This window comes from Telmatherina bonti (genome assembly GCF_933228915.1).
Source record: "Telmatherina bonti genome assembly, chromosome: 11".
Lineage (NCBI taxonomy): Eukaryota > Metazoa > Chordata > Actinopteri > Atheriniformes > Telmatherinidae > Telmatherina > Telmatherina bonti.
In genome coordinates this window covers 13,159,255-13,172,636 of record NC_136629.1, presented here as the reverse complement: position 1 = coordinate 13,172,636, position 13,382 = coordinate 13,159,255, and the positions used below count along the sequence as shown (strand labels likewise).

The following is a 13,382-nucleotide window of genomic DNA, read 5'->3' as shown; positions in this document are numbered from 1 at the left end:
GCCCCTGAGACTTTGGGGTCCTTTGAATCCTGGAGCAGCAACACCTGTGTGTTGAGCAGTGGCCACAGTATGCAAGGTAGGATTCCATGGTGGTAAATCCATGCCTTAAATTTTCATGGTATTCCTGACCTGTCTATGGATTTGAGCCAACCCTCTAGGTCCTCACAGGTGTTTTTCATAAAGGTAGAATCCCTAAGGTTGCTGTCAAAATACTTACAAGGCTATTCACAGGCCTTCCAGAAATGGTTGGGATTTGGTGTTCTTGAGATAGAAAATCTGAACTTATTGACCACTTTACCTTTCTTCAGAACCAAAGATCTTTAATTTGATGGGTTAAATGACATCCTTGTCCAACTCATCAGCTTTTCCAGCCTGTTCAAGATCCATCTTCTTCAAGGCACAGATTCAGTAGTCACTGTCAGGTCATCCATGAAGGTTGAAGGTGATTGGGGATTCTGAAGCATTGAATTTTGGGAGTGACGCTGCATATGACTTTTTTTTTTAAGTTAAATTTAAAAAAACAAAAAAAAAAACAGCTTTGTTTTCACTTTAATATGCTTTTAACTATCCTCTTGTATGTGTGTGGGCAACTTTGGTGTGCAAGGTCATAGTCCTGCAAGTGTGGGGAGTTTCCCGAGTGCAACTAATTGACTGTATATAAAAGATGGGCAGAGCCTCTGTTCTGTCCCCCATAGGTTTCTGAAGAGCTGAAGTGAAGAGGGGGGCTGTGAGAGTGGGGGTGGATGATTGACATCTGGCAAATTCTGACTGCCTGTAGCTAAGAGCTATCCAAGCGAACCCGGCTCTAACAGTAGCTAACCAGCTAACATTGGTAGGGGGCGCTAAAAGTCAATCATGCTGTTAGCAGGCTAAAAACCCCGGTTGTTCTTCATTATTTCTTCTTGAAACAGGATATCAAACACCTGGCAATAAACTTGACTCATAATTATGCAGATTTTCAAGATTAAATTACTACTAAATGGAGAAGTTAGAAAAAAATTCACTCCTCCATTGTTGTCATGAAGGTAAACCTGACCTATTAAACCTAAAATGGATTTTTGAACCAGGCTGTAAACATGTTTATTTCTGCTGTGAAGTTGGCCTTTTTAACATTGGAGTCTATGGGGATTTTTTTTTTTTTTTTTTTTTTTTTTGCAGCCCCTAGTGGATAAGGGGAGAACTGCAGTATTTGGCACTTCTGCATAGGCTTTACTTTTAACCGCTAGAGCACAGGTGTTAAACTCCAGTCCTCGAGGGCAGGTATCCTGAAGGTTTTTGTTGTCTCCATGCTCCAACATACCTGACTAAAACTTAAAAATAGGTTGACAAGAGGCTGCTGGATGCATTTGATTTGAATCACATGCGTTGGTAGAAGGAAACAACAAAAACCTGCCAGATACCGGCCCTCGAGGACTGGAGTTTGACACCCCTGTGCTAGAGGTTGCCGCTTGGTTACAACATACCTGACTCAAGTCAAAGGTATTTAGCAGACTAGTGCAGAGTTGACTTCAGACCTTGTCCATACGTAGCAGGTATCTCACAAAACAAAGATATTTTTTTCAGATTTGGCCTGTCACCAACAATCCTTCAAGTGGAACTATTATGTGCATTTCAGGCTAATTTATTTTAATTTTTTTTTATTTTTATGAGACCAGAAGGGCTGGGATTGATCGAGTAATTGTCACAAATTGCTTTATTTACTTCAGACCGGCCCTCTCCATAGGCTGTCAGATCAGCCTGTGGGCAAAACGAGTAGATCGAGACTCTTCCGCATTAGGCTCCGCCTCCCGCCACTGCACTACATTGGGAGCGCACACCGCAACTGCTTTTGACGTCATTGTAACATCTCATAAACAGAAGGATTAGGCTAATATGAACTCAATAAAAAAACAAAATACAATGTCAACACATAGCATACAGCCCTACATGTTGGAACCTGAATCAGAGCCTGAAAACAAAGTGGAAAACAGCAACCCACAGCAACGAATGCAGCAGGATATCTCTCTTTGGTAAACTCACCAGCCATCGTTGGAAATAACTTTATCCCACGTTTTCCACCCGCCTGATGTATTTGTACATGCCCTTGTTAACCACTAGAAGGTAACCAATCACCAAACCTTATCCCCCGAGACGTCACAAGGATTTCGAAGTAGAAAAAACTCTCTAAAACGACGCCTTTTTTGTCGCCATGGAAACCCAACGAAGAGAGTGCTGGAACTCAAACTCAAACTAACAAAAAACAGTGCCGTTCACATGTCTGATGAGGATTCAACACTGTAACACTGTAGAAAGCTCAGAAAACTCGAAATACCATAATAGGACCCCTTTAAAAAAAACCTTAGACTAAAGTGAAGATTTGTGAATACTCCGTTTGCATGCCTGCATGTGGACATAAATAACCGGGCCTTTAGGTTTTCAAATGTCACTGTCTGTGACAAAAAATACCATGATGTCATATGTGTGACCTTTGTTTACAACAGCATGGACAACTTCAACCTGTGTTAACGCTATACTTTGGGCAGACCCTTTGTGTTTGTTTGACACTGCCATCAGTACCGCTTCACATAGACGACCAATGGCATAGGACAAGATTAAGGACAGTTATTTTCCTCCTAACCATATCACGTTAAAGGCACGTTTCAAGTTTTATGGATGTGTCAATGGAAGGTTATTCTGATTGGATAGGATTAGGGTCGCTACTGCCACGTAAAGGTTTGATATGCTTATGAGTGTACTTTATGTACACTCATAAGCCACACTCAATACACGCATAGCCACACTCAATGTGGCTATGCGGATAGGTGTGGATGGATCTATTTTTGTAAACAAGTTGGTGTGGACTTTTTTTTTTGGTCTTTGTCCACATGTAGCTGGGCTACATGTGGACAAAGGTCTCACACTCTACACAAGCCTGCTTATTAAGTCTGACAGATGTCAGGTGTGTTGCAGTTGCAGTTCTAACACTTGGAGAACTCTGGGCCTCAAGGACCAAAGTTACCCACCCCTACTTTTACTGCTCGGTCTGTCACACAAATCAAAAACAGGTTTAGGTTTACTACAACCATTTCTTTTCTACTAATAAAAATATATAGTAATCATTTCACTACTTCCCTGCAAAACACTAACCTGGAAACCCTGTTAACCCTACTAACCGCTAATCTTTGAACCCTGCAGCTCCATCAGCAGCCCAACACAACTACACACAAGATGAGGTGTTGGACAGAAAACTTTTGACTTCAGCAGAAACAACTTGATTCCAAAGAGCTGCATGTTAAAACAATCTGACAAGCGTGAATCTGTTTAGTTTGTCAAACTGGGGCTCATGGACTCTTGCCGAGTACATAGACACTCCAGGTCGGACATGAGGAAAATAAGAGGAAGAATTTGGAAAGAATTTATTTTCTTTCCAACTTCAGTCTGTACGAATCACTTCAGGCGGTGAGGATTATAACGCGTGGAAATATACAGACCCATGTCTATTAAAATAACTTCTAGATGTGCAAAACAATCAAATTAAAATTAAAACTAAATATAAAGCTATTTAACATATTGTATATAATAGATCTTTAATTGTTTTTTTAAGAACCTTGTTGATAAACTTGTATTTACTTATAAACACGGACTTTTGGTTATTGGTTTATTTTACTGGTCTGGCCCACTGGAGACCAGTTTCTGGGTAAATTGGTCCTTCTGGTTCAACATTACTGGGCTTCATCTGAAAACAGAGCAAGCCACCGAGGACACCTGCAGATGCAGCTGTGTGCAGGAAGTGGATGAAACCTAACGGTTATGATGTCACAGACAGAGACATTGATGATGTCAGCATATTTTATTACTGTAGAGAATCACAGCAGGAGAAAACAGATGACATCACAGCTTAACATGTTAAAGCCCCACCCCCAACTCAAACCAGAGCAGAGCATCAATAAAAGCATCAATGACAGCTGACCACAGTTATGTGAACACACTGGCTGCCTGCTCGCAAGGCATTCTGGGAAATGGTTAATTCTCTCAGATCAGCTGCTTTCTGCCCTGAGCAGCGTCTGAACTGGCGGCAAGCTCAGAGCAGAGAACAGGAAGTGAGTCTCTGATGTCAGCAGAGAAAAATAAAAGAAAATAAAAAAAACTTGCACTCCAACTGCACTCCGATCAGTTTGTCTCATTCAATAAAAACTAACCCCACCCACTTATACACAACTCCGCCCACTTATATATAACCCCATGTTTGCACACTTTACTCCAAGATCCTAGCTCCGCCCCCTCTGGTCCTGAAACCCATTCCGTGATGAAACCCTTCAGATCAGTTCCTGTCTTGAAGTAGGATATTGATCACTGATTATTGATATTACAACAGATTTAATGACTTTTGGGTTGAGCTGAAGTTCTTCAGCTTCATCACCACATTGATCATCTGTTCTGGATCCTGATTGGATGGGAGCGGTGAGTGGCGGCTCAAAGTGGTGATGTCACAGGAAGGAGGAAGAAGAAGAAGAAGGAGGCGGTGGCTTTAGACTGATGCGATTGTGCGCGATTATCAGCAATAAAGTGACTCCCAGAAGAACAAACATCTTCATTCTCATCGTCATCAACGTCACATCTGGGGGAGAGACAGAGTTTAGACAGGTATTTGTATGTGTGTGTGTGTGTGTGTGCATGTGTGTGTGCGCAGAGCAGCAGGTACCTCACCTGTATGGCGCCTCTGTGTAGCCATTTATCTTTGTCTCCGCCCACTTTCATGCAGGAGAACAAGTCGCAGACGGTCGGCAGAACCAAGCGCTCCTGAACAGGGAATACAGGGTGAGTGCAGGAAGTGGACTATACTGGTCTGAGGTGGTCTGAAGCCGACCGGGCTGGTCTTTGTAGTTACCTGAGCCTGACTCCTCTTCTTCAGCAGCCATTTGTCCTCCTCCTCCTCACCTGGACGGGCCAGATGTCCCGACTCCGGAGCAGAAGTCTTTCCTGGAAGAACCCAGAGGTTTGGATCCAGAGGATGCTGGAATGGAGACGCAAAGGAGGAGGAGGAAGGCTGGAACTGGGAGCTGTGAACCATCCTAGTCTTCTCCTCAGGAGTCATGCAGGCAGTGAGAGGGGAGGAGCTACAGGAGGTGGGGTGGAGCCAGGCCTCCAAGATGGCCTGAACCTGCAGAGAAGTTCAAGTTGAACTCCCAAACCGACCAATCAAAGCTCTGACTGAAAGCTGACTGTGATTGGCTGTTACCTTTTGCTCCTGCTCGCTGTGGAACATGGTAGGCGGGGCCAGGGGGACACCATTCTTGTCCCGCCCCTCCTGCTGCAGCAGCCAGCGGCTCAGCGCCTCCTTCCCGCAGTTCTCCTCGCAGACACAGTCGCCGTAGGCAGAGCACGGCTCATTGGCCCGGCAGTTCTGCTGCAGCGGTGCCACCTTCTGCAGCCACGCCTCCAGCGAGGCAGTGGCAGTGGGAGAGGTGGGGCTGGATGTGGGCGGGGTCTTCAGGCACTTGAGTCGGCCCAGGTTCTCGATCTCCACGGCGCTGCTGGTCTGGCAGCAGGATGAGCAGTCCTGCCGGGGCGACTCCACCAGCCACTCGCTGGAGGACCAGCCACCCTCGAAGGGCTTCAGCACTCGCCGCCATCGCTCTGCATCAGAAAGGGTCTCCATGGCGATGGTGGGCGGGGTAACGAGCCAATCGTTAAGCTCTTCCTCCTCTCCTTCCTCAGATGGAACGAGGAACTCGGTTTCGTCTATCTTTTCGATGGAGAAGGAGGAGCTGCTGCTGCTGCTGCTGTCGGTCCTCTCCCTGCTGACCAGGTTCTGGTTCTGGCCCTGGAAAAGCCAAGCTTCCAGGTCTCGGAGCTGACCCCAGGCCTGCAGGAAGTCCATGGAGGCCAGGACGGGACAGGAAGTCTGACAGACACACACAGGGAGTCAGATCCAGTCCAGAACTAACAGGATTACATCCATCTGACCCGGTTCTGATTATCTGATCCAAAAAACACCTGAGGACTCACCTTGCCCTCCTTATGAGACAGCAGCCAATCCTGAGGGTTCTTGCTAGACTGGTAACCACTAAGTGTGCTGCTGCTTGTTGGACGGGTTCCTAGCAGCCAGTCATCCAGAACCGCCACTTCTTTCTGCGAAGAGATGGAACCAAAACCAGAATCAGTACCGCGGATAAACCCGGAAACAGATCACAGATGGAACCAACCTGTGCCTCCAACTTACCTGCTTGTTGTCTTTGACAGGACAACTCTGGAGGGCGGGGCTCTGACAGGATACACCCTCCACCAGCTAAAAACGAGATCAGATACTGGGTCAGAACCAGAACACCTGAGCCAGTATGTACAGAGTCTAAACTCAAGTGTGTTACCTGTGCGGTGACGCTGCCGAAAGAGGTGATGGCCTGCCTCAGAGAGTGTGTGTCGGCATGGAAACTCATCTCAGGTGTTTCCTCAGGTGTCAGGTTCAGAGAAGACAACCTGGACAAACAGGAGGAGAAAGCAAACGCACCTAAAAGTTAAGGCTCTGCCGTCTCAGCTGTGTTCAGGTGAGATGAGGTCAGCTGACAGGACTTACTTCTCCATGCAGCTGGTCAGCTGGTTGTTCAGGTCTTTGCTGCTGGATGTCTGCAGCTGCTGGGAGAGGATGTCGAACTGTCCTCTGAGCTGAGAACACGCAGAGACCGACAGTAAACACACACAATCAGTTGGAAAACAAACAAACAGGACTGGACATAGCCAGGGTTCCAGTTACCCGGTGCAGCTGGTGCAGTTGCTGCTGCAGAGTTTCTGTCTTCACTTGTTCCAGTAACTCGATCTGTCCCAGTAGCCACACCTCCCTGCAGCGCAGCGCCTCCTGCTGGCGGCTCACACAGCTCTGCAGCTCCAAGCGCACCTGAGAACGGACAGGTCAGAAGGTTGATCTTTTACTCTATTAAAGCAAAAAGCCATTCAGCGCTCAGAGCGAGAAGCTGTTAGACTGAAAGTCTGCAGCCCAAAGTCCTGTATCCACCAGGAGCAGAGAACATGTTAAAGGCCATAAACCGTTTGCTGCATGATTTCCTGAATAGTTAAACCAACGTGAAGCAACATACAAAAAAAACCTGTAAACAATCACCTACATCAGGGGTGTCAAACTCCAGTCCTTGAGGGCTGGTATCCAGCAGGTTTTTGTTGTTTCCCCTCTACCAACGCAGGTGATTCGAATCAAATGCATCCAGCAGCTTCTTGTCAACCTATTTTTAAGTTTTGGTCAGGTGTGTTGGAGCATGGAGACAACAAAAACCTTCAGGATACCGGCCCTCGAGGACTGGAGTTTGACACTTGTGACCTACATCAACTTGTAAGCCAGGGGAACTCAATTTGGTCCCACAAGGTCCACAATCCAGCAGGTCTTTTCATGCATCCTTGTTCTAACACAGCTGACCCATGAGTCATTGTGTAGAACCTGAAAGGCTGTTAGATCCATTTCATTTGATTCAGGTGTGTTGAAGCAGGAATACATGGAAAATATTCTGGATTGCAGCCCCCACAGGAATACCCCTGCTGTAAACAATCACCTTCAAAAACCTGTAAATAAACACCTGTAAATGCCTAAATAAACCTGTATACAAACACCTGTAAACACCTACATAAACCTGTAAACAAATGCCTGTAAATACCTAAATAAACCTTTAAACAAACAACTGTTGAAACCTACAAAAGCCTGTAAATAAACACCTACAAACACCAACATAAAATTGTTAAGAAAACTGTCAAAACCGACAGAAACCTGTAAATATACACCTGCAAACAAACATCTGTAAACCCCTACAAAAACCTGTAAAACGCTCACTTGGTCAGCAGCTGCTGATCTTACCTGCAGCAGATGTGAACACAGGTCTAGGTGAGTCCAACTGTTTGTCTCTCTCCACCTCTTATTCTATCCCTTCACACCTTGTCTTCTCTCTCCCACTTGCTGTCTCTCTCTCTCTCTCTCTCTCTCTCCAGTCTTTTATATGCTCACTCGGCCAGGTCCAAATTTAGTCACGTTTCTTTAAACACGCCTGCAGGACTGAACAGGTGTTTTCATGGAAACAATAGAGCCAACAAAGGCATGTGGTTGTGATGTTTTTGTGAGTCAGAAGTGATGAAGCAGGACTGCGGTGACGATGTGGTGTGTGGATGAAGCTGCTAGTGTCTGGCTGGTCAGCAGAAAAAAGATGTACGATCAGCAGCTGATCCCGGATCAGCAGGTGAGACCACTGCGGTTCTTTTGACAGGTAGATGATTCACTGAACAGGAACAGACTCGACCATCCTGAAGCTGCTGAGTCTCAGTTTCTTATCAGCCACCGTGCACGCTCCTCTGTGCACAGCGAGCTAAGGGTTCTGTTGATCCGACTTTCAGATCATTGCTGAGCTGCATTACTAGACCACAACACAAAGTGGTTCTGATTGAGTTTTTACTCAGGTTTTTTACCCAATGCGAGTGCGTGCGTGTGTGTGTGTGTGTGTGTGTGTGTGTGTGTGTGTGAGAGACATAACGAGGAAGCAGACAGACATGGAGGAAGAAGAGAATGAAGGTTCTGACCTCTCTGGCATTCTCTCTGAGCTGCTGCTCGGCCTTAAACACGCTGTTGATGGCGTTCTCCAGCTGATTCTGGGCCTGCTGGCACTGGTTGAGCCCGCTTACCGGCGCCGCCTCCATCACTGGCATCCTGAACAGGAAACAGGAAGCAGAAAGTGTAAAATAAAAACCCCAGAAAATTTCCAGCCATCAATTTACAGGATCATTTAATTTATTTCTAAAGACAAACAAGAGAAAATCAATTTATTGTGACACTGAACACAAACTTGTAACCACACATTCCGCCGTATAAACGGGATCTAAATAGGGCTGGGCGATATGGCCGAAAAATAAAATCTCTGATTTTTTTTTTTAAACCAAATCCGATTTTCGATCTTTTTCCCCTAACTGTAAAGAAAAAAATAGTAATAAATTACAAACTTCAGAAAGTATTCTTTTTCAAAAATGCTTTTATTGCAGTCAGCCTAAGAGTTTACCTGAATTTAAAGTGCAACTAAACAAGCTGTTAAACAAGATTATAAAAAGAGATGCAGGTGGTGCCACTGTAAACATAACACACAACATGTTTGCTCTTCGTGCGTTTCCACTGTGAGATAGTTTTTTACTTTTGATCATACATTTAAGGATAGGCCTCACTTCACTTGTGTAACTTTATTCTAAAAAAACAAACAAACTGATAAATAAATAAATAAAAGTGCCTCCTCTGGGAATAAAATTAGTGATTCCTTTTAGAGTATTCTGACATTAAATAACCAAAACAATTTCCCACATTGACAATGAGGTAATAAAAATGAATGTTTCTTTACACTTAACGTGTTTCGAGAAAATGGACCTTTTTGATACAAAATACTATTTTGAAAAAAAATCCCTGAATGTTAATTAAAGCTATATTTGTAACATACATCTATTATTATATTCTTGCTGTTTTTTGTTTAATTTACACATTTTTGGCAAGAAAGACGAGCCTGTCGGCTGCATCTGGCTTCAGACCCCTGTGGATGTGACAATGCCCCCTCCCACACTGAAAACCCTGCGTTTCTATTACACCTACAACTTCGCAAAAACTAAATATCGCCATAAAAACCTGCTAATGGAAACACCTACATTTAAAGAAAATGTCTCAAATTGCTAAAGTTTTTACAATCTGAAGAGGAGGTTTTTCAGACATTTCGATATGGAAATATATTACAAAAATGTAATGGAAACACTTTTTTTTGCGTTTACGTGCCCCCAGACATGACGTGGGGTGTCGTGATCAGGTAATTCCCGGTAAAGATGGCGCGGTGTGGAATAAACAGTGAATTTCAGAGTTTTATAAAAGAAAGTGAGGGAGAAAAGTTGAGAAAATTCCAAACAAATTCTCCGCAGCAAGTAGAAAACCCTAAAATAATGCTCCGTGCCCACTTTGCATTAACTGCAATTTTTGTAAAATCGGACGAGAGAAACAAGATTTTACGACACTTGATGCTAATGTGCTAAATGTTGTTTAATGGAAACACCTGCAAATCACAATTGTTTTTTGTCGAAACTTACAAATATTTATAACTGCAACAAAATGTAATGGAAAACGCAGAGGGGGCACTTTCATTGCTAGCTGCCATGTTGTGTTTATGCGTTTCTGTGGGAAACCAGCAGCGGGAGTGTGCTGACGTCACTATAAGGTACGGAAGCCCAAAAGGTGATGGCGGAGCAAAAAAAAATCCCAATATTTAAAAAATAAATCTTCATAAACAGCAAATTCGAATTAATCGATTAATCGCCCAGCCCTAGATCTAAACCACAAGTTCCACCGTATAAACGGGATCTAAACAGGATCTATATAATTATATTTGATCTGGGTCAGAACGCAAGCTGAAATCCTCATTTCAGACTGACTGGTTTGTGTGAAACAATGATAATAAAGCTGATTCAAAACCACTGCTGAACTGACTCAGTGCTCACACTGCATTTGCAAATAGCTGCATTGTGCTGTGAGATTGGCTGTCAGGTCACCGCTCAAAAATGGGATCAAGCCAGTCAGACCAGTGAAACAACCTTGTCTCACCAAGCAAACTGCGGTGAACACACACATAAAAATAAAAACATGTGGTTTGGTAAATATAGCTGTAACCCACGTGCACATGTCTGTAAACACAGAGCTAAGTCCAAAGGGGACGCAGAGTGGGCGTGGCCTCAGGGTGCAGTTGCAGCTACGTTATCAGCTGGAAACAGACCATCAGCTGACAACTCAGCAGATCTGAAAGTTTTCTGGACTACAACATTTCTGATCCCACACAGCTGTTACCGTCACAATCAGCTCCACCACTTCACATACAGAAACAGAAAGGTCCGATTTTAATACCTTTCTGAAATTTGGTCCAGTTCTAACCACCTGGTCCAGCTCCCCTAATCTGGTCCAGTCCCACCATCTGGTCCAGTTCCAACCATCTAGTCCAGTTCCAACAACATGGTCCAGTTCCACCATCTGGTCCAGCTCTAACCATCTGGTCCAGCTCTAACCATCTGGTCCAGCTCTAACCATCTGGTCCTATTCCAATCACCTGGTCCAGTTCTAAACACCCAATCTAGTTCCAACCACCCGGTCCAGTTCCAACCATCCGGTCCAGTTCCAACCACCTGGTCCAGTTCCAACCACCTGGTCCAGTTCCAACCACCTGGTCCAGTTCCAACCACCTGACCACCTGGTCCAGTTCCAACCACCTGGTCCAGTTCCAACCACCAGGTCCAGTTTATGGTTTCCCGGGGCATCAAAGGAACCAATCGCACACAATGATCTGCTCTCAGAACAGAGCAAAGATCCATTATTGACCTGATGGAGGAATGACATTTGTGGTTCTGAAGAAGAAACAGTCCTCAGAACTCCACATGTGAACATCAGAACACTTTGTTCATGTTAGAACAAGACATTTTACTTCTGAAATGATAAACTGCTTATCAGTTTAAGTTAAATTAAGAGTATCGTTGTGTCAGCATAAAGTCTACAGTCTGGATTAATTCAACAGAACTGCTGAGTTTCACATAATTGTTTAGATTTTATGTAACAAACAAAAGAATAATTCACCGAACAATAATCAGAGTAATCAGAGATTAACAACGCTACAGCTGAAGCTTTGGGGTGTCAAACCCCAGTCCTGCAGGTCCACTATCCTGCAGGTCTTTGTTCTGTCCTAGCTCCAAACCTGATTGAGACCAGATGGATCCACCAGCTTGTTGTTAACTTCTTCACAATGACCCTTTAGTTTCAGTCGGGTGTGCTGGAGAAACAACAAACACCCGTAGTCCTCCTGCACCAGAGTTTGCCACCAAAACAAATATTTTATCAGTTTAATGTGTAACGATGCGAGTCCATGTGGAAGCCCACCATCACCCCACCTGCAGATCACATGCCGAAGACACCTAAACTGTGGTCGTACCTCATGTTCGTGCTCCGAGACAGACAAAAACAGGCAAACAGGTCCGCTTTCTGACGCATAAACAACACCAAACTGCGCTTTTTGTTCTGTTTCCTGCAGGCAGACTGAGCTCAGAGGAATGAGGAAACTCTGCTGAGGGAGTCCGCCATGACTGTCTGCAAGCCCGCACGTCCTCACTGAGGGCGGTGAGGCTGAAGGGAGGCCGGGGGGGGGGGGGGGGGGGGGGGGGGGGGGGGGGGAACGGTGTTCCGGAGAGTACCGAGAAAATTCTTCCTCTGTTCAGCCGGAACATAAATACCAAAACCGCCTCGTTCAACTGTCAAGCTTGTCACTTGTCTGTCATTTTTCAGCACCATGAGATCTGCTATGTGGAAGCACTGGTTCATATGTCTCTTTTAAATATGTTTGTCTGTTTGTTTGTTTTTTAATGGGCCTAGAGTCTGAATAAAGAAAGAATATTCTTTATTAACTAGAAGTAAACGTGACACGCAGCCATATCTCTGCGCTTCAGACTGGAAAAAGCCGCATGTTTGTTTTGCGGAAGGTTTAGACAACCAGCTGCTGACTTTAAACAATAACTTCTCACTTTCTCCAAATGTCAAAGGTCTGTCTCTTCCATCGGCATGCAGAAAATGCACCTGGCAGCATTCTTATCTATTAAACAGCGCTGATCTCTGCTATCTTCGCCATAAATTTACACGCAACCTGACAGGAAAGCAGCTTGAAGGCTCACATTTTATTTGTTTGACTTGTTCAAAACCAGCCGATTTATTTAGTGGGATATATAAAAAAAGAAACTACAACGTAAAACTGCGAATAAATAGACAAAAACCTAAATAATGAGACAATGACGTTAAAACGCATATTTTTTAAATAGGATTTTGCTCTAGACACTAACACCAGAATCTGCTTGTGTTGTTCATGAAATATATAAATTAAAGTGTACTGTATTTACTGTTTTATATAAACGCAATTATAATTTCAAACTATGTATTTTTTTCCCCTTTCTTTCTTATGATTTTATTGTCGCAGCGTCACGTTAGCATCACAATAATAATACAGAACACGCTGGAACATGACAACAGGGAAAACTACATCTCCATAAAGATGTACACATTAAACAGACGTTAAATTATATATGAATGTATGAATAAATTAAGACATTATCCCAGAAACTGAAGCCAAGGAGGCCGATGCCCGCACTTGTGTCGGCAGGTCAACGCAGCTAACAGCGTTAGCACGTTAGCTGACATGTCGAAGTCAAACAGAACCGTTACTCTACTCACCGCGTGCCTTTACCGCGGAACCTCGACTTGGATGACATAAATGATCAGAGTTGATTCTGTAAAAGTTGCCAGACTGAGAGCTGTCGGTTCAATGCCGGTGTTTTACGCCGGGAGCGAAACCAATGTCACGGTCTCGTCA

The 13,382-nt window shown here is 44.3% G+C and overlaps 1 protein-coding gene across 2 annotated transcripts; it reads right to left on the bottom strand.

The window, feature by feature from the left end:
- Positions 1-3,821: 3,821 nt before the first annotated feature.
- ncoa4 (nuclear receptor coactivator 4) lies at positions 3,822-13,382 on the bottom strand. Of its 2 annotated transcripts, none has more exons than XM_079248898.1 (11): positions 13,244-13,382; positions 8,548-8,674; positions 6,731-6,871; positions 6,554-6,642; positions 6,348-6,456; positions 6,203-6,268; positions 5,989-6,111; positions 5,219-5,884; positions 4,868-5,140; positions 4,687-4,779; positions 3,822-4,597 (listed from the first exon to the last, which is right to left on the bottom strand). In XM_079248898.1, exons 1-11 carry the CDS (start codon positions 13,279-13,281, stop codon positions 4,592-4,594), a joined length of 1,731 nt encoding a protein of 576 aa, XP_079105024.1. In that variant the 5' UTR covers positions 13,282-13,382; the 3' UTR covers positions 3,822-4,591. The 2 variants fall into 2 exon arrangements, with proteins under 2 accessions (XP_079105024.1, XP_079105023.1); XM_079248897.1 differs by lacking the exon at positions 13,244-13,382 and adding an exon at positions 11,958-12,105.